The sequence below is a fragment of the Pelodiscus sinensis genome, chromosome 31 (assembly GCF_052426305.1).
Source record: "Pelodiscus sinensis isolate ZL-2025 chromosome 31, ASM5242630v1, whole genome shotgun sequence".
NCBI classification, from domain to species: Eukaryota; Metazoa; Chordata; order Testudines; family Trionychidae; genus Pelodiscus; species Pelodiscus sinensis.
In genome coordinates this window covers 4,066,844-4,086,556 of record NC_143082.1, presented here as the reverse complement: position 1 = coordinate 4,086,556, position 19,713 = coordinate 4,066,844, and the positions used below count along the sequence as shown (strand labels likewise).

Sequence of the window (19,713 nt, the reverse complement as noted above, 5' to 3'; positions counted from 1 at the left end):
AGGGAGACGCAGGAGGAAGAGGGGCTCGCGCTGAGAACACGCAAGGAGGAATTACAAACCCTTGCATCATAACCGACCTTGCACAACGCAAAGGAGCAACGTGAGCGCCATGCTAGAAACCAGGGCAGCCTTGAGTCTCTTCTCTCCGTTCTGGAGGGCAGGAAAAATGGCTGCTTCAGGGGAGCTAGTTGGGAGTTTTTCCACAAATGTTTGTCCTCCGCCTCTTGGAAAATGCCTCTTCGTGGCACCTGGAACTTCTTGCAGGCAACGGAGGCAGTTTTTAGGATGTGCTAGGGTCGCCAGGTGTCTGGTATTGGCCCGGACAGTCCGGTATTTGCGACTTCTGTCCGGTGAAAAAACAGAAAATACTGGACATGTAAAATGTCTGGTATTTTCTTTCTGTTTCTCGGACAGAAGGCATTCTTCCCCTGCTGTGTCTGGTGGGGGCGGGGGGAAGCCTGGGGATTTAAAGGCACCGTGACTCTTTTTTTTTTGGGGGGGGGGGGTACGTCTGGGTTTTTTTTTGCTCAACCAATGCTTTCCCCCGCCATGTTCAATATTTTTTTTAAAACTATCTGGCAACCCTAGATGTGACCCAGTTTGGAAGAAGAGAACGCTTTGAAACGGGCAAAACGCCCTTGTCCGGGCATTTCCCAGGCAAGAATTCGGGTTTCCTGGTTCAGAACAATGGCTGGATTTGAAACGGAAGCTAAGCAGAGTGCAAAGGCATGAAAACAGCCCAGGAGAAAGTGTTTCCAGACAATCAAAGTGAAACGGTTGGCAGCAAGTTTTCTTTGGGGCTTTTGCAGCTCAAGGAACATTTGGAGTCTTCATCTTTGGGGTTCAGGCAACGTCCCTGTTATCGCGAAAGCGTCTGCGAGACAAGAAATCTCATCCCAGCTCAGCTTCTCTGCTCCGACTGTCTGGCAGGAACCTCTCTGGGATCCACACCAGACGAGGAGTCAAATCCTGATCAAATCCCTCCCCTTCTGTGGCCCATGCAGAGCCCCTCCCCAGCTGGTGTGGAATGGGAGCAACAGCTGTTGTCAGTTCCTGGGGACTATGGGAGAGGGGAGCACAAGTTAGAGCAGCCCCAAGGCTGCTCTTGCTGAGAACAGGGATCAGCCAGGACTCAGCCTACGGAGAGCTCAAAGCAACAGCTGCCTCCAACCGCTTCTGGACACACCCTGGACACAGGGAGGGGTAGGGGAAAATTAGGGCTCCTGAGTCCCAGCCCAATCCCCCCTCAAAGCTTCTGGCACCAAGCCCCTCCTTCCCCCCCGGCTCTAACCAGTAGATACCACTCCCCTTCCAGAGCCAGGGTAGAACCCAGGAGTCCTGACAGCCATCACTGCCCTAGTCACCACTCCTGCAGAGGGTCCCAGCGAAAAGGAGTCACCGCACTGTAGTGAACCGACACCCAGGAGCCGAGGTTTCGTGTCCTGGGTGAGTCACGTTGTGCTGGGCCTCAGTTTCCCCATTTGTGAAACAGGGGAGATACTTGTGTTGTCTAGTTGTTCTCTAGGGTGGGGACTGTCCCTCATTTTGTGTCTGAGAAGGGCCAGTGGGGTCCTGATCTCAGCAGGGCCCTGCGTAACGCTAGGCCCAATGTGGGTCCTGATCTCAGTCGGGGTCTGGGCCTTGTTGACAGAATGCCCATGATAAATAGGAAGTGGGGACTCGAGAGAGGAAGGGTGGCCCAGCGGTTAGAGCACTCAGCTAGGACTTGGGAGAAGCGGGTCCAAGCTCCTGCTCCTCCCCTCACTTCTTGCGTGACCTTGGGCAAGTCACTGAGAGGCTTCGTGCCTCAGTTTCCCCATGTATACAATGGGGATAGTCACCCTCCGGTGAAGCAATGCTGAGGGACGCCAGCCTGGGGTCCGACCCACTGACCCCTTTCTGGAGCTGTCCCCATAGGGTTCTGGCTCCAGTGAGCAACCCCACTTGCACCAGCTGGGGGGCTGGGCCCCAGCTTTCTGAATGCACCGCCCCTCCCCCGAGGCTGCCAGCGCTGCTTCCGGCTGGTTAAACCCCTGCAGTGTCTCGTCTCCGGCGCGAGCAGCCAGCCCTCCGTGAGCTCGGCCAGGCAGGGTGAGTGATTGCTCTGCCGTCTCACTGCCAGCCCAGCAGTGCAGCCGCCCCCACGCCCTGGCGGCCTCGGGTAGGGCTCTCCCAGCACTGGCTGAAGGTGGCGCGCTGCAGAAACCAAGGCCCTGAGCTGCCCATGGGCAGGGGAAACGCCCCGTTCTTGGAGCCAGGATTCACCCACCCAGGAGCTGGGCTGCAGGATTCACCCACCCGGGGCAGCAGCGACATCCCTCCTGCTGGATTTGAACCTCAGCTGCTGCTGGGGCAGGGGTGCAGGATGGGCCCCGCCGGCATCCTGTCCACTCTCCCTGGGCTCCTCAACTCCTCCATCCCCAGTGGCAGCATCCCAGGCTCCTGCCTCATGCAGGAACCTTCCAGCAGGGGTCAGCACAGGCAAGTAGCAACCTGGGATGCAGGGGATTAATACCCCAGGCAAGATGGTTACAGGGTGTATAAGGGCAGCAGGGCACAATGTTCTCCCCTTCCCCTGTGGGCCGGGACTAGCCACAGTGCAGGGTACCACAACTAGGCACAGATCTGTCCCTCTGCCCCCCGGCAGAGACTTGGACCAAGGGCAGTGCACAGTGCAGGCCAGCCCCGCATGCATGGGGGGTGGGGTCTGGAGGTAGCACAAAGGGGCCTGGGTGTCACCAAGAGCTGGGCTGGATCCTCCAGCAATAGCACAGACCCTGCTGCGATCTGGGCAGGCGTCTCGCTGCCAAGGCAGGGTGCATGCTTCCACCTCCCCCTTTGTCCTGTTGGCGAGTGGGCAGGATCCATCCAGGCTGCCCCACTCCACTAGGGACCTGCCTAAGACGACTCTGCACCCAGAGGGGTTGGCGGCAATGTTCTCGCTAAGTTTTTCCATCAGTGTGCGGAATAAATGTTATTGTGTGCACCAAGGCAACGGCAGATGTGCACCACCCATAGAAACACATGCTGCCGGCTGTGAGTACTCTGCTAAGCACCTGAATCTCTCCTGGGAGGCTGCCTAAATGCACCACCTCCAGGCCATGCTCCTCAGGGGCTGTGGGAATTGAACCAGGGAGCATGGGATCATAAAGCACCAGGCTCTGCTGCCTGAGCGAACTCATCTGCTCTGGTATTGAAGACTGCCAACATGTTGGTAATGCTCAGACAGCGCCACCTCGTGGCCAAATGAGCACAGCCCTGGCCTTAGCCAGTGCCAAGCTGGCCCACCCTGGCAGGAGCACTGGAGAAGAGGAAGCATTAGACATGGGGGGGCGGGCGAGAAGGAGGAATATAATTAAAGATCCTAGGACATTTTAACTCTGATGTTTCTGCCAGATTCCAGTTCAAGCTACACCCTCCCTCCCTAGATCCCCACACACATCAAGGTTCTGCCACAGTGTCACACGCTACCATGGAGCCCCCCAGAGGCAGCTGCATTTCAGGGGAGCGTTTGCGAAAAGTACATTGACAGCTTGCAAAGCCGCTCTCAAGAGGCCCAGAGGCATTCACAGGAGTGTTGTGAGCAAGACACGAGAAATCATTCTTCCGCTCTGCTCTGATCAGGCCTCAGTTGGAGTACTGGGTCCAGTTCTGGGCACCACATTTCAAGAAGGATGTGGAGAAATTGGGGAAGGTCCAGAGAAGGGCAACAAGAATGATTAAAGGTCTGGAGAACATGACCTGTGAAGGGAGACTGAAAGAACTGGGCTTGTTTAGTTTGGAAAGGGGAAGACGGAGAGGGGACAAGATAGAGGTTTTCAAGTGTCTAAAAGGGTGTCACAAGGAAGAGGGAGAAAAATTGTTCTCCTAGGCCTCTGAGGATAGAACAGGAAGCAATGGGCTTAAACTGCAGCAAGGGAGGTTTAGGTTGGACATTAGGAAAAAGTTCCTAACTGTCAGGGTGGCTAAACACTGGAATAAATTGCCCAGGGAGGTTGTGGAATCTCCATCACGGGAGATATTTAAGAGCAGGTTGGACAGACACCTGTCAGGGATGGTCTAGATGGTACTGGGTCCTGCCATGAGGGCAGGGGACTGGATTTGATGACCTCTCAGGGCCCCTTCCAGTTCTAGTGTTCTTTGATTCTATGTCCAAAGAACAACGGTTCAACTTTCAAAGGGTTCAGGATCCATCATCCAGGGCGAGATTTGGTTACGGGAATGGCTAGGCTCTGTGGCCCTAGGGTTGCCAGGGGTCTGGTTTTGGCCTGGACAGTCCATTATTTCTGGCCCCCGTCCGGTAAAAAAAATAGAAAATTTTACATGTGCGGCATTTTCTGTTTCTCTCGGCTGGAAGGGACATTCTTCCCCTGCTACGTCTGGTGAGGGCGGGGGGAGCAAGGGTTTCTTTTCTTTTTTTTTTTGTTCAATTTTTTTTCCTGCCATGTTCAGGATTTTTTGTGAAAGTATCTGGCAACCTTATGCCAGGCACTACGCATGCACAGCCAAAAGAGATGCTGCCTTCCCCAGAAAGCTAATAATCCAAGTGGCCGTGGATGGAAAGCACAACGTAGAACAGGCGGAGGATTTTTGTTCCTAGCTCTATTCCCCGCCCGACCAAAAAAAAAAAAAAAAAATCGCTAGTTTCGTCAACACGCAAATGTCTGGTTCCAACTAAACGTTGCAGGCAGTTTGTTGAAATCCAACACCAGGAACTGGCAGAGGCTTTGGGGAAGACTTAGGGAAATTAAAAATAATCATAATAATAAAGTATCAGAGGAGTAGCCGTGTTAGGCTGGATCTGCAAAAGCGACAAGGAGTCCTGTGGCACCTTATAGACTAACAGATGGATTGGAGCATAAGCTTTCGTGGTCAAAGACCCACTGTGTCACGTGCAGCTGGTGAAGTGGGTCTTTGCCCACGAAAGCTTATGCTCCAATACATCTGTTAGTCTATACGGTGCTACAGGATTCCTTGTCAATAATAATTAAATTTTCTACCAATGGAAAAAAAACTGTAGAAGAATCCAACGCAAATAAAAACAATTTCCCCCCACTCTAATTTTCCTCCCCGGAATAGCCAAATCCCCAGAGCAGCCATGGAAAAGTTCTGGCGCAGGTCACAAAGGAGAGATCTGGAGGCGCTTCCTTTCTGCGGGCGTGTAAATACGTCTTTTATTAATGGAAACACAGTCCCCCAAAGCAGGTCGGAGGCGAGGGTTCATGATACGTGGCGCTGGTACCTTTTACGCCCGGTGCTGTACAGACTCCGGGCCGTTACGTTCCCCCCAGAACAGCACTAGAGCCAGACTTGCATTCAGCCGGTTTCCCACGTGGTTGGTACAAACAACGGAAAAGCAGGGCAGGGAGCCCGTGGAACAACCTCTGCCAGCCGAGGTTCAGCAAGGAAAGGGAGGGCAGCGAGCGCAGAACAGGAAGCGTGACACTAACGGGGAGGCCCAAGCTCTGTGTAACCCGCCTAGGCACTGCCAGGAAATCCCACAGAGGTGCAGCATTGCCCAGTCACTTGTGACTCAGGGAATCTTGGGGCTAGTCCTCGGCTCTGCCACTGGCCTGCTGGGTGGCCTTGGGCATGTCACTTGGCCGCTCTGTGCCTCAGTTTCCCCTCCTGTAGTTGGCCGATTTCAGCTAAGCTCTTGTCTAAGTGCAGTGCCACAGGGACCCACTCAGCTGGGCTACTTACAATGATCTCTAAGGGGGAGGGGAAGCCGTCCTGAAGGGAGACGGGCACCAGTATCTCATAGTGCCCTTTGAAAGGGCCAGATGTGACTGAGGCCTGGGACCTAAGCACAGGATGAATTTCAGCCCCAGCTGGCTTGACATGATGTGTTAGCAGAGGCAGCATCCCCTCCCCTCCCCCACCCCAAGATTTTAGTTTGGTTTAATACAATAAAGAGATCTAGTTTCTCCTCCTGCTCTGGAGCACCAGAGTCCAGTCCTCCGACAGCTGGGGAGAAGACCCAGGAGCCCTGCTCCTTAGGCCCTTCCCCCACTCTAACCACTAGACCCCACTCCCCTCCTAGAGCCGGGGATAGAACCCAGGGAAAAAACACTACTGAGTCATCAGCTCGGCTGCATTTCCTGCCCCATCAACTTCCAGCTGGTGCCAGCGGTGGGATACAGGCTTCCCAAGCGATGCCACTCCAAATCCCACCCAGTGGGCGGGCCCCCCCCCCCCCCCGCCCAGGGCCCCACCTACAGACCGCGGAGGTGCAGCGCCAGGCATAGCAGGTTGATGCCATTGCAGGCGAGGCAGGCGAGGTTGCAGAGGGACGACAGCCCGTGGCGCCGGAAGAAGCTCTGCCGTGCAGCTTGATACTTGGGGTCCCTCTCCCGCAGCTGCTGGTACATCTCGCGCCGGGCCGCCAGCCCCACCTCCCCGCCGAGGCCGTGCTCCCGCTCGATGGCCTGCATCTGGAACATGGCCCCCGTGGTGGCCGGGGAGAGCCCCAGGGCGTTAACAATGGCCAGGAGCAGGCAGAGGAAATAGAGGCAGCCCTGGGGGAAGGGAGAGAGAGATGGTTGGGACGGCAGCACATGCTCTTGACACCCAGCCCCCATTGCTCTAACCACTAGACACCACTCCCCCCCCCTCCAGAGCCAGGAATAGAACCCAGGCACCCTGACTTTCAGCCCCTCCCCCTCTAACCCCTAGCCCAGGGGTGGGCAAAAGGGCCTCTGCAGGCCAGATCCAGCCCACCAAGTGGGTAGATCCACCGGCAGAGGCCCTGCTGCTCCCCTGCCCCCAGGCCAATTAGGGCCAAGGGGCTCCCCCATCCCCAGACCAATCATGGTCTGGGGGTGGGGTAGCCCCACCCCTTCCTGTTTAGGCCCCGCCCCTCCTGGGGTGGCCCAGGGCTACTTCAAAAATCTTCTGTAGTAACTCTGCGTGTGCCTCAGTTTCCCTGGGCACTGCACTGGTGCCTGGACGGGGATGGAAATTTTGGGTGCGACTCACACTGAGAGGAGGCTGCCTCATCCTGGGGGGGTGGGGGCAGGATGCAACTCGGTGACACCTTTTGCCCAGGGGGAAGCTGGAGAAAGGGGGAGGGGGAGCTGCCGGGACTGGGTTGCTGAGTGTGAGTTAGTCTCGGCTGGCTTAGGATACAGGGAGGGGATCCCTGGCTTGGGCCCCCCCACGTCCCCAAGACGGATTGTACTGCCTGCTCCTGGAACACATCTGTTCTGCGCCGGGTCCCTGAGAACTAATAAACCCTCTGTTCTACCGGCCGGCTGCGAGTCACCTCTGGCTGAGGATGGGGTGCAGGACCCGGTGACCCCCCCTTGGCGACACCCACCAACCCGCTAGACCCCACCCCCAGTCAGAGGTGGGAACAGAACACAGGGATCCTGCTCTGTCCCCCTCTCCCAGAGCGGGGGACAGATCCCAGCCGCCGGGACGTGGCCCACCCGCCTGCTTGGGGTGGCTGGCCTGCGAGGGGTGGGGGCTACGCCCGGCCCATCGCTGGTACCTGCAGGGTCTCGGTGGTGCTCAGCAGCTCGCGGGGGTGGTAGCAGGTGAAGAGGGAAAGGTTGAGGAAGGCACAGGCCACCAGGGTGTAGAAGTAGAAGGGGAAGAGCTTGCTCTGGACCAGGCCGAAGGTGTGTCGGCTCACGCCCCGGATCAGCACGAACCCTGAGCCAGGAGGAAATGAAGGCACGCAGCGAGCGTCAGGGCCATGGGGCTGGGAGCCAGGACGCCTGGCTCGGGGAGTCAAGTCTAGTGGTTAGAGCAGGGAGCCAGGACTCGGGGGTTGTGCTCCTGGGTCTAAGAAGGGAGTCAGGGCGGGGAAGAGGGGCCAGGCGTCAGTCCCCTGGATCTGAGAGTTCGGGGGCAGGGTGGCCCTTCCCAGATGGTTGGACAGCTTGGCACAGCTTCCCCAGGCCCTGCGCTTTGAGGGTCAGCAGGGACAGCCTGGGAGATTACTGGGGCGGGGGTGGGGGGGCTGACCCTGCACTTAGCTGCAGCAGTGGGAGCTGCAGGAAGCTGGGAACGGGCGGGGGGGGAGGAGAATGGAACAGGCTGGGGTCACTGCGCTTCCTACTGCCACTGTGAGTAAGGGGGCAACCCCGCTCCGCTGCCAGCCCCCCCCGTGTAATCCCCCTTTGTGTCATTCACGGGGGGGAGGGGAGGCAGGGCCTGGGGGAAGAATTGGCCCGGGGGTGGGAGGAGGCAGAGTGGGGACGGGGACCCTAGGGGCCACACTGTCAGCAGCAGGCCCCACCTGAGATGAAGGTGACCCATATCTGCATGCCCCAGGCCAGGGACAGGACGAAGAGCTGGGCGACTTTGGCCAGGCTGCTGGGCTCCTCTTCCAGCGACATCTCTGCTGTGCTTCGACCAGGAGGCTGTGGAGGGGGAAGAGCCCAGGATGAGGCACAGAGCGGAGACGGTCCCAGCTCTGCCGCTGTCCGGCTGGGCAAACAGAACCCAGGTCCCTTGGGTCCCATTCCCAGGTTGGGGCTGTGAGGCCTCCCCCGGCAAGGTCAGCACCCCCAATACAAAGGTGGGGAAACTGAGGCACAGAGCGATCCAGCAACTTACAAAACTGACCCGAGAGTGGGTGAAAGCGGCCAAGCAGCTGGCATGCTGAACTTGGTGGCCCAGCCTGGAGGCAAGAGGAGCAGGGAGGCCGGCCCCTTGTGCATGTGGCTGGCAAGTGGCAGGAGGAGATAAGGGGGGGGGGGGGGGGGGGGGCAGAAGCCTGGCGTAGGGCCCCACAGCCAATGACCCAGATGCAGAAATGCTGCCCCCACCCCCTAAAATAAACTGGGAGGGGGGAACTGGAGGGGAGGGGAGGAGAACTGGAGGGGAGGGCTCAGGACACCTGTGTGTTCCCTTCCTGCCTCTGCCACGGACTCCAGGGCGAAGGTCACCTGGCGAGTGAGCCACGCAGTGAGGAAGGGAACCGGGGAGTCCCCCCCCTCCGAACCCATTAGACCCCCCCCCTTCCCTCAGGGCTGAGACCAGGGTCCGGCACCGGGAGGGCCCCAGCCTTGCACAGGATGGGGGGGGTGGGCAAAGTTCCTGCCCAGCCACAGGGCGACACAAAACACCCAGCCGGGGACCTATGGGAGCCCCTAATGTAGCTGCTTCCCCCGCCCCACACGTGCCCTTTGCTCTCCCCTTTGCACCCTTCCTGCCCCCCCTTCACCTATCCGCCCCATATCCCCAGCGCCCCGCCCCCTGCATTCCTCAGCACCCCCCACACCCCAGCCCCCCATGTCCCCTGCATTCCCCCTAAACCGCCCCCCAAGTCCCATGGATCCCCCCCCGCTCGTGCAGAGATCGGGTGGAGGGAGGCGGTACCTGCTCCGGCCCGGGCTCAGCTGTAGCGCAGCTCTGACCACTCGGGTCCCCCTCCCCCTGGCCACGCCCCCCACTTGCACTCTAGGCTCCACCCCTTCCCTGCGCCTACCCAATCGCCTCGCCAGGGGAGCTCCGGGCCAATAAGAACTGAAAGGGGAATGACATCATCATAGAGGGCGGAGCTAGCAAGCCACGCCCCTTGCTCTTTGTGACTGTTTTTGTTACATGGGGGCGGGGGCCGGGATAGGTCCGACCCCGCCCCCTCGGGCACCACGTGGGCCTCTGGCAGTGGGGCAGAGACCCGGGGCGATGGAGGAGCTAGAGGAGCGGGTCCGAGCCAGCAAGGTACCAGAGCAGCCAGGCTGAGCCTTGGCCCAGCTCATCACCCCAGCCCTGGCGGGCACTGCCCCCTGCCTGGACCAGGCACCCTGCCCAGGTCTGGGGGTACAGGGATAACTGCCCCGGGACAGAGCAGGGGCCCATCAGCCCTAGTATCCCACCCTCTGGGAGCCCATCGGCCCAGGTATCCTGCCTTTTGGGGGCCTAGCTGCATCCCTTTTCCCTTGCCAAACTAAGCAGGACCCGCCCCCCTTTCCTAGGGGGAGGCAGGCAGGGGGGGTGTGGGGGGCTGAATTCCATCCGCCTTTATTTCCAGATCACTTTGCTCACAGCGTCCAAGGAGGACAAGAGTAGCGCCAATGCACCCAGCTACTTCTTATCACGGGCCATCGGCAGTTCGGGGCTGGTAAGCAACTCCAAGCCGCTGGGGGTGCAGAGAGAATCCTGGTCCCCATGGCTGGAAAGCCCAGAGCCCCCAACATGCCAGCTAACAGGCAATGTTCCCTCTAAGTTTTCCCACCTGTGTGGGGAATAATGTTTGTTATGTGCACCAAGGCATGTGTGGATGTGCACCACCAGTAGAACCCGGGCTACGGGCTATAGGCATAGCGGGTGCTCTGTTAATCCACTGGGCACTATTTGAATTGCTTCTGGGTGGCCGCCCAAGTGCTCAGCTTACAGGGCGCGCTGTGAGCGGGGAGCGCGGGTGCCCCATGCTCTGGTTCGGGGCTCCCACAGAGCGGGATGGCACTAAACTCTAGTGTGCTGCCCTTAGTCCCATCTCCGGTGACACTGCGAGCAACCTTGAGGCTGCTCGAACTCCTGCCCTGCTGGGGAAGCAAAGAAATGGCTATGTCGTGCCCCCTCCCCCCACTCCATTTTCACAGCAGCTGAGAGGTCGCCTGCCCAGAGGGGTAGCTTGGAAAGGGGGGGCGTCTTCCCCCCACTGAGCTCCCAGAGCAATTAAGGGGGGTAGGCATCAATGAGAATGGGGTCCCCGTTCGCCCTCCGGGGGCCACAGGATTCACATCTAAATCTCTCCCAGCACCCTCCCCATGGGCTGAGTCCAGCACTCAGACCCCCCCTGGCCTAGACAATCATCCCCGAGGGGCCAATGGGGAGAGCGGTGCTGTGGGTCAAAGCTGATGGCAACTTTCTGACCCCCTCCTTGCAGAGCCAGCTGGAGACAGAGGCCTTTGAGACAAACGGTGAGAGACCATCCATCTCCGTGGGGGGGGGGGGGGGGCTTGCTGATCCTTTGTGGGGATGGGGATCACTAGGCCTGAGGAGGGGAGACAAGTGCACCCTCCCCTCTCTCCCCCCGCTGAGCAATTCATGGGATGGGCTGCCCTTTCCATCCGGGGGAGGGGGTGGCTCCCTGACCCTGGCAGGAGGAAGCGAGGTGGACCCCAGCAGGGGGGCAGATGGACTGGTCTGGGGCTGGTCCCCACTGGGGTCAGGCCGAGGGGCTGTGTCCCAAGCCGGGGAGTAGGGCGTGCCTTGGGATTGAGGAGGGGCCTTGTCGTGGCGCCGGTGTTAGCGATAGCAGCCTCGGTGCTGCTCTAGCTCGTGCTCTGCCACGTCCTGTGGTCCCCGAGGAGCAGAGAACAGCCCCAGCGTGGTGTGCCCCCCCCCATCTGCGCCCTGTGCCCGTGCAGAGCCAGGATGGCACAGGGAAGCACGTTTGTAAGTCCTTCCTCGGGCTCCATCCCCATGCCGGCGCCGGCTCCCCGCTCACTTCCAGCCACCTTTACTCTGAGGCAGGGATGATCCAGATGATGCTCCCGGATTCCCAGAAGATCCTGAAGAATGAGCTGGAGATCATCAAAAGCCAGCTCCATGCCCAGGCCAAGGTAGTCTCAGCAGGGGAGGGCTTGTTAGGTGCATTACGGTAGTGCTTAGGGGGCCCACTGAGCTGGAAGCTGAAAAACCGGGATCAGAGCCCCACTGGTCCAGGTGCTGCACAGACCCCCCCCATCCAGGATCAGGGCCCCACTGGTCCAGGTGCTGCACAGACCCCCCCCCCATCCAGGATCAGGGCCCCATAGGGCCAGGTGCTGCACAGACTTCTAACGAGAGCCAATCCCTGCTCCAGCTTAGAAGGTAAGCACACAAAAAGCATGAAAGGGAAACTGAGGCACGTAGCAGCAAAATGATTTGCTCAAGACCACCCAGCCAATTCAGTCTGGAGCTGGGACTAGAACCCAGGTGTCCCGTCACCCATCCTGGTGCCCCTTGTGCTGGACTCCACTGCCTCTCCAGCCCCTGCTCCCTTTCCGTCTACACTCCGGGCCCTGGCGAGTCACCAGAGGCAGCTGGGCTGGGTGTCCCGGCTCGGACATGAGCTCTCTCTGTTGCGTGTCTCTGGGACAGGCCTTCGAAGCCCTGAGCCACTCCGTCTCCCTGCTGGAGCAGGAGAGCAGCCTGCAACAGCGGCAGATTCAGCAGCTGGAAGGTGAGAGAGAGAGAGTTGGCTCTTCCCCTCCAGGGGATTATCTCCTCTCATTCTTTGGATCATGGCGCCCCCTTGTGCTGGGCGCTGCAGAGACACCCCTCTGACTGAGATCGGGCCACAGCTGTTCCCTGCCTCCCGCCCCTCTGACTGAGATCAGGGCCCTGCCCGGTCATAGAGCAAGCAACAGGCACTGCACTAAAGATTTCACCATAGAGAGAGAGAGAGAAGGAGAGAGCATCATTGTAGAAATGAGGAAACTGAGGCACGGAGTGAGGCAGTGACTCCCCCCCCAAGGTCACACAGAGAGTCAGTGGCAGAGCCAGGAGCTGACCCTGGACCCCCAGCCCAGGGCCTGAACCACCAGCCCAGCCTGCATTGTTTCCCGGATGGGGTGGGATTGTCACAGGCACCAAGGGCTGGATGCTGGACTCCTAATTTCCCCCTTTAACAATCTACCCCCTAGGACAGTTTCAATTGGTCCTGCCCAGATAGCCCCTCCCCCTCTAGCTCCTCCCCAAGTAGCTCCCCTCATTAATAGCCCCTCCCTGTTTAGCCCCTCCTCCAAATAGCTTCATCAAGAGTCCCGCCCTCTTCAGTAGCTCCACCCCCAAATCCACATGGTACCGTTTGCGTGGGTGTCAAGTAGCCCCCTTTGCCTGCCCCTGCTCTCTGCAGAGGACATGAGCCGAACGTGCGGCCTGGCCCAGGGGGAGATGTTTGAGCGGCTGGTGGACGGGAAGATCCAGGAGGTCTGGGCGGCCATGGCCAAGGAGGTAGAAGGGTTGCAAGAATCTCTGCTCGAGCGCTCTGACCACCGCATGATCCAGAGGGGGGACTCGCTGGAGAACCTGTCCCTGGAGATCCTGGAGAGGTTAGAGCGGTAATTGGGGTGGGGCTCCCAGATCTGCTGCCCTCAGGGTCTTGCTAGCCCAACCCCCCCACCATCAGACTGGGGCCCTGCATAGTCACAGAGTAAGAGACAGACCCCACACTGAAGATTTTACCCTCTAGCCAGATGCAGGAAAGATCATTATTCCCATTGGGGAGATGGGGAAACTGAGGCACAAGGTAGGGGCGTGACTAGCCCAAGGTCAAACTGGGACTTAGTGGCAGGGCTGGGAATTGAACCTGGGTCCCGTGAGTTCTACTCCAGGCCAGGCATGAACCACCAGCACCTGCCCCCTTCTCCAGCAGCCCCATGCACCCATTGCCCACCCATGAATGAGACAGGAACACTGCTCGTGACATGGTAACAGCCCCCATTGGGCCAGGCCTAGCACAGACAGCTGGTGAGAAACACTCATGGCCCCAAATCTAACTAGACAAAAGGTGGGGGGGAAACTGAGGCACAGAGGCAACCCCGGCAACAGGGCTGGGATTAGAACCCCAGTGTCGAGCGTCCCAGTCGCTGGCGCCCACTTGCCCCACCCTGTACAGCGCTTCCAGCTGCAAACTGTGAAATCCTCCCTCACCGCCCCCGGACTCCTGTGTGCGCCTTTAAAAAGCTCCCCCCAGAACTGTCAGTGGTAGCCCCTCCCTCTTGAATAGCTCCTCCCCCCCAAGGACCCACCCCCCACTGACTGTCCTGGGCCCAGGACATCACCCAAGGGGGAACCCAGACTACGCAGCTTCTCCGAGTCCTCATGCTGCAGATTTCTCCAGGCCTACTGGGGCGATGGTGCCAGGAGCCTTTGGTTTTCAGTCCACGTTCCTCTTCCTTTAGCAAGAAATTCCTCTGGGAGGAGCTGGAGTCAGTGCAAGGTGAGATGAGGAGGATCCATCAGAAATTGAGTAGGTACCAGCAGAATACCCCTTTCTTTGCCCCCAGCCCTCGGGTGCCCATGGGTAAAAAAATCCCCCTGGTGGGTGCAGGGCACAGTACACCCTCCAAAGCACCCTCCAGTTGTGGATCTATCTAGAGGGGAAACTGAGGCACGGAGAACTGAGAAGGGTCTGGCCCAAAGTTCAGGCCATGAGCTAGTGTTTGAGCTGGGCAGAAAACCCCAGGAATCCCGACTCCCCATCCAGCCTTCCCCTCCCATCTACCTATTATACTGCACCTTCGTAGGGAATCAGATCTCTGCCTCTCAGGCCTGCTGCGTGACACGCAGGCTCACCGTCTTGTAGTCCTGCTGGGAGGCCCCATTTTCCATGGGGGAAACTGAGGCACGGACATGCCAAGTGTTCTGTGAGGGCCCCGCTGCAAGTCGAGGGGCAGGAGCAGCGCTGGGTCCCAGCAATTCCAGAGGTTGGAATTCCAGCTCTGCCAGATGTGCTTCCAGGGGCGTGGTTAGCTGTGCGGCCGGTTCGGGAAGGGTCGGGAGGGGGGACCCTGAACTGGAGGTTCTGGTTTGTCTCTTCCGCAGAGGATCAGGAGGACGATATAACTCAGAACCTGGTCAGCATAAAGAAAATGCAGGATAATCAAGTGAAATGCAGGAAGGTGAGATGTGGGGGAGGGGAAAGAGGTGGGGCTACAAGATGCCCCTCCCCCTTTGCAGTCCATTCACAAGTGAGGCTCTTGGCATCATTGTCATTCTCTGTCCCCCAGGCACACACCGGCTGCCGGGGGAGAGCTCCCCTCCCGCCCCCCCACTGATCCCCACCCTACCCCCTGCATGACTGGGGTGTTGGGGTCGGCGCTGGCTGTGAGGGCCGCCCCCCATGCAGCACAGCCAGCCTCTGTGCCCGAGCGGTTTGGGCCTTTGCCCGCCTGCCTGGGGTGGAACCGCAGCTCTGCTGGAACAGAGCCCCTCTCTCCGCAGATCCTATCACAGCTGAAGGGCAAAGGGCTGGGCCCAGAGGGGGCCCCGGAGTCCGTGAGCGGAGGTAGAGACCGCCGGCCGGTCAAAGAGGAGCTGAATGAGATCTGGTAAGGCTGGCCAGCCCGGTGCTCGCTCCTGGGAGCCACCCAGCGCCTCCCTCAGCCCCTCTCCGTGCTGAGCTGTACTGGAGCCCCCTGTCCATCCTGTGCCCCCAGCCCCCGGCTCTCATTGCAGCCATTAGGGGCCAGCACTGACTGCCAGATGAGTGCCCCCTACTGAGCTCCCTGCTGCACAGCGCCCCCTGTTGGGATCATCACTGACTGCCAGGGGAGAGCGCCCCTGCTGCACAGCGCCCCCTAGTGCCATGTTGGGATCATCACTGACTGCCAGGGGAGAGCGCCCCCTGCTGAGCTCCCTGCTGCACAGCGCCCCCTAGTGCCATGTTGGGATCATCACTGACTGCCAGGGGAGAGCGCCCCCTGCAGCACAAGGCCCCCTCGCACACTCTTCATCGCCTCCCTTTGCCCAATGGTGACTCCCTTCTGCCGGTAGCTCCCAACCCTCCCATTACCCCCCTTCTCCACCTCAACGCAAAGGCAGCAAAACTTGCTCCTCAGTGACCCATGCTTAGGCGTGAATGTGCCCTCCCCCCTCCCCCCCCACCTCTGGATTTGGACCCTGAGCCCTGCAAGGCCACAGGCCAGAGCTAAAAGAGCAGCTCTGTGAGCCGGCAGCAGTAGTAGGCTGTTATGTTCTTATGCACATCAGTCACCAGAGGGAGCTGAAGAAAAGCCCAGTGGCCCCTCTGTAAGTGGGGTATCCCCAGCCCTGCAGTCTGTCTGCCCCACCCCGCAGCTAGCCAGGGGCTCTGTTCATGGGGTCTCCCCACACAGGTCGGCCGTCAACACCCTGAGGAACTCCATGGACCATTGCAACCTCCGGGGCGACAGCCAGGCGGCCGTCAGGGTCACAGGTGAGCTGGGGCGGGGCTGGGGGCGAAGTGGGGGGCAGGGAAGTGGCGGGGGCTGGGTGTGAGGGGCCCGGTGTGAAATAGGGACGGTGAATTCGAGATGGGGGGGCTTTCAGGGAAGTAGACGCGAGGGCTGAGGTAAATCCCGGCTCAGTGGGCCCCCCGCCCCTCTTGCCCCACAGGCCGGAGGAGCCGCCGGCAACGTGTGTCCATCTCGGCCAGCACCCCAGCCCCCGCCGCGGAGCCCGCCCTGCTTCTGGCCCAGGAGGAGAGCAGCTCGGACCACAGCTCCTGCGAGGGCCCCTGCCCCTAGAGGGGGGCCGTGCTGGTGAGACCTCCCCCTGCCCCATCCCACTGCCGGGCCTGGGCTCCACTGGGCCTGCACTTGTGTTGAAACTCCCATGGGATGGGCCCTGGCCACCCCCTTCCCCTGGGTCTCTGCTGCCACGTGCTCAGTTAAAGGGCCCGCGTGCCAATTTGCCTTCCTCTCTTTCCCCCAGGCGGAGAGCAGAGACCTGGGACCTGTCAGGGGGCCCGACCTGTGGAGGAGAGAAAATTAAATTGAGCTGCTTGGGTTTGCCGGCGTCCAGTGTTGAAGGGCCGGGTCGGCGGAACGCAGTGGGTGTCTGGCCAGAGGGTCCAGGCACCGTTCACGGCTGCCACCCGGCTTCTCTTAGCACATGGGCACCCCCCTTGTGTGATGCCCTGGGAACCCCTCCTCTCTGGGCACTGAGGAGGGAACCCAGGAGTCCTGGCTCCTGCCCCACTCTGATCACCAGACCCCGTTCCCTTCGGGGAGCTGGGATTAGAACCCAGGAGTCCTGGCTCCCAGTGCCTGCCCCTCTCTAAACACCATCCCTTGCCTGTGCCCTGCTCCCTGCACACAGCGCCCCCTAGTGCTGCCCTGCCAGCACTGACTGCCGGGTTTCCTGCACCTTTAGCTGGTACTTTCACGGACAGGGGCGCCCCTCTGCACTGACTAAGGGTACGTCTACCCTGCAGGGGAAGATCGAAGTGGCCGCTGTCCATCTTGCAGGGTTCGAATTAGCGGTCGAGTGAAGACAGCTCCAAAAACCGAGTTAAGCAACGTCGACTTCAGCGACGCCATTAACGTGCTCGAGGTTGCGCCTCTTAACTTTGTCCCGCAGTGTAGACGTACCCTTGGGGTTTAGGGTGAGACGGGGCCATCTGATCCTCTAGGATAGGATGGAGGGGGAGTGAGGGGACGTGGGGCAGAGGGTCCAGGCTGGGAAGGAGGATCCTGCCATGGCCGTTCCAGCCCCTCTCACCTACACCCCTGCCCTGCCCTCCTGGTTCTGCCGGCCTGATTTCCTGTGGATCCCAGGCCGGAGAATTGCACCTGCCTGTTCCTGGATCCAGCTCCGAGCTGGAGCATCGTTTAAAAAAGCAGCAAGTCTTGATGGAAAGACTCCACGTTGTCAGAAGCCATCGTCCAGGTCAGTTGCTCCTTTGGTTAATTCCCATCCCTGGCAGACACATGCCCCATATTTGTCGTCTGGATCTCACCGGCGCCTTTTCCACTGGACCCCAGAGCCTGCTACCAGCCCGATCAGAAATCTCCTCTCGCCGCCAGCTGGAGCCCGGGATCAAGTCCCCGATTAACCTTCTCTTGGTTCAGCTTCTTGGGCCTGTCTCTCGGGGAGCCACGTCGAGAGCGACACGTTCTCCTAGCGCCTTTCTGCAGCCGACGCAGTGGCTCCGGGGCCTTTATGGACGTGGAACAGGACATGGCATCCCAGTAATTGTCTCTCCTAAGGTTCCGGACAGCAAGATTCCCAGTGACCCCAGCAATATTCAAACCTTCCCAGCGGCCGCAGTGAGAGGGCTGTGTATGTTCCATCCGTGTTGGACTGCTTCCGCCCCAGCGGGAAACGCTTCCCGGGCCCAGCTGCAGACAGATGTTGCCTTGCAGTCCTCGTGGCTGAGCCCTGCTTATTTGCTGGCGATCTCTCCTTTCCCCCGTCCTCAGTTTCCTTCCCGGGGCCTGCCCGACCCATCGTCCCCCAGGAGTTATTGACCGGACTCTCCCCCCGACGCGATCCCGGGCTCCTTGATAGATTTTCGATAGTTGCGATGTTATTGCTGCTTCGCTGCGGCATTTTCTGCTCTACTAACTTACGCCGGGTTGGGTCTAGAAGTCGCAGGCGAATGGTCACTACAGGAAAAGCACCGTGGCCGCTGTGCGGCGTTGAGTAAACCTGCCCTGAGACTCCCGGGCAGGTGGAACAGGTCTCCTGGGGTGGCCTCCTGCAGGTGCGTTGTTGCACTGTGGCTCCCTGCCGGACGGTGCCTGGTGACATCTCAACAACACTCCCCCCAGCCCCTGGGGTTGGTCACCTCCCTTGTCATTGTATCGGGGGGGGAGGGGAGATGAGGCTTTTTTGGATCCAGGGTCACAAATCCACAGAAAAAAATCAGTCAGGATTTGAGAGGGGGAGGGTGCAGGAGCAGGCTGGGGGGGTAAGGGTGTGGGGTCTGGGTGGCAGGGAGGGTGCAGCAGCCGACTGGGGATGGGAGGGTGGGGTCTGGGCGGGAGGGATGGTGTAGGAGTGGGCTGAGGGTGAGGGGGTGGGGTCAGGGTGGGAGGGAAGGGTGCAGGAGCAGGGTGAGGGGGTGGGTCTGGGAGGGAGGGTGCAGAAGCCAGCTGAGGGTAAGCATGTAGGTCAGGATGGGAGAGAGAGTGCAGCAGCTGACTGGGGGTGGGAGGGACGGTGCAGGAGTGGCCTGGGGGTGGGGTCAGGGTGGGAGGGAAGGGTGCAGGGTCTGCAGGAAAGGGGTGGGGCTCTGGAAGCAAGCATGCAGCAGTGGAGCGGGTGGGGTGCAGGATCTGGGTGGGCTGGGGTGCCTAGGAGGGGGTGCAGGAGTGGGGTGGGGGTATAGGGTCTGGCTGGGAGGGGACAGGGGGTGCAGCTGTGTCTGCTCAACTCTGCACACTTCAGGGAAATGCTCCTTGCAGGCACCGCCCCCCGGTCACTCCCATTGGCCATGATTTCTGGCCAATGGGAGTGACCGGGGGGGGGGCAACTCCTGCAGGGAGTGCTTCCTTCCCCCTCCTCCCCCCCTAAAAAAATCTGGCCCAGGGCTTGCTTTGAATGGGGTGAAGCTCCCTTCCCCTAACCCCCACAGCTGCGCCCCCCCCCCCGCCGGAGAGCCAGCCTCTGGACTCCTCCCAAGCCCGCCACGTTGTAGTGAGACCCACGCAACACCGTGGCCGTTCCACGTGCGCTGCTGCTGGGCACGGCGGGCTGGAGAAATGGCCCGGCCCGTTCCCGTGCAATAGCGCCAGTCGAGAGAGACCAGGCCGGGGCCGCGTCCTGCGTGGACGGGAGAGTTTGCCCATCCCCGCAGACAGTCCACCCCCCGCCAAGAGGCAGCACCGAAGACGCCGCCTGCGTTGCAGCTACGCTGGGCCTCAGCTTGCAACCCTCCATTTGCAGCCTCAGGCCCAGACAGAGCAGTGGGGTGGGGTCCGCAGGGGGCTGGCAAATGGATCCCCAGCCACACCCCCCCCCTCAGCTCAGGCAGAGCCCGGCCTGCATGGGGCACCACTGCCCCTCCCCCTAGCCAGAGAGATGGGTCACAGGCACCCAGGGCCTCTCCCCCGCCAGCGGATCCAGCCCCCCTGCAGCAATAACTTTCCTCTGCGAAGGGGGGTGCTACTCACTAAGGAGAGCTGGGAACAGAACCCAGGGTCCTGGCTCCCAGCCCCCGCCCCAAGTCCACTCTCTTCCCAGAGCTGGGGACAGGCCTCCTGGAGCTCACACCTTCCCCTGCTCTGACCACTAGCTACCACTCCTCCACCAGAGCTGGGAACAGAACCCAGGTGTCCTGGC

General features: G+C 60.2%; 2 protein-coding genes across 8 annotated transcripts; one reads left to right on the top strand and one right to left on the bottom strand.

Moving 5' to 3' along the window:
* Nucleotides 1–5,147: 5,147 nt before the first annotated feature.
* TMEM205 (transmembrane protein 205) lies at nt 5,148–9,444 on the bottom strand. Of its 4 annotated transcripts, none has more exons than XM_075902325.2 (4): nt 9,331–9,444; nt 8,246–8,369; nt 7,493–7,656; nt 5,148–6,518 (listed from the first exon to the last, which is right to left on the bottom strand). In XM_075902325.2, exons 2-4 carry the CDS (start codon nt 8,343–8,345, stop codon nt 6,216–6,218), a joined length of 567 nt encoding a protein of 188 aa, XP_075758440.2. In that variant the 5' UTR covers nt 8,346–8,369; nt 9,331–9,444; the 3' UTR covers nt 5,148–6,215. The 4 variants fall into 4 exon arrangements, with proteins under 4 accessions (XP_075758440.2, XP_075758441.2, XP_075758443.2 ...); XM_075902326.2 differs by lacking the exon at nt 9,331–9,444 and adding an exon at nt 8,849–9,129; XM_075902328.2 differs by lacking the exon at nt 9,331–9,444 and adding an exon at nt 8,575–8,687.
* A 78-nt stretch (nt 9,445–9,522) lies between these two features.
* On the top strand, nt 9,523–16,434 carry CCDC159 (coiled-coil domain containing 159). Of its 4 annotated transcripts, none has more exons than XM_075902330.2 (12): nt 9,524–9,675; nt 9,986–10,075; nt 10,844–10,877; nt 11,434–11,522; nt 12,043–12,124; nt 12,800–12,995; nt 13,848–13,885; nt 14,491–14,567; nt 14,890–14,996; nt 15,783–15,862; nt 16,042–16,187; nt 16,360–16,434. In XM_075902330.2, the coding sequence occupies exons 1-11, from the start codon at nt 9,556–9,558 to the stop codon at nt 16,170–16,172; spliced, it is 1,044 nt and encodes a 347-aa protein (XP_075758445.1). In that variant the 5' UTR covers nt 9,524–9,555; the 3' UTR covers nt 16,173–16,187; nt 16,360–16,434. The 4 variants fall into 4 exon arrangements, with proteins under 4 accessions (XP_025041280.3, XP_075758445.1, XP_075758444.1 ...); XM_075902329.2 differs by having other exon boundaries at nt 13,848–13,915; XM_025185495.3 differs by lacking the exon at nt 16,042–16,187 and having other exon boundaries at nt 9,523–9,675; nt 13,848–13,915.
* Nucleotides 16,435–19,713: the final 3,279 nt, after the last annotated feature.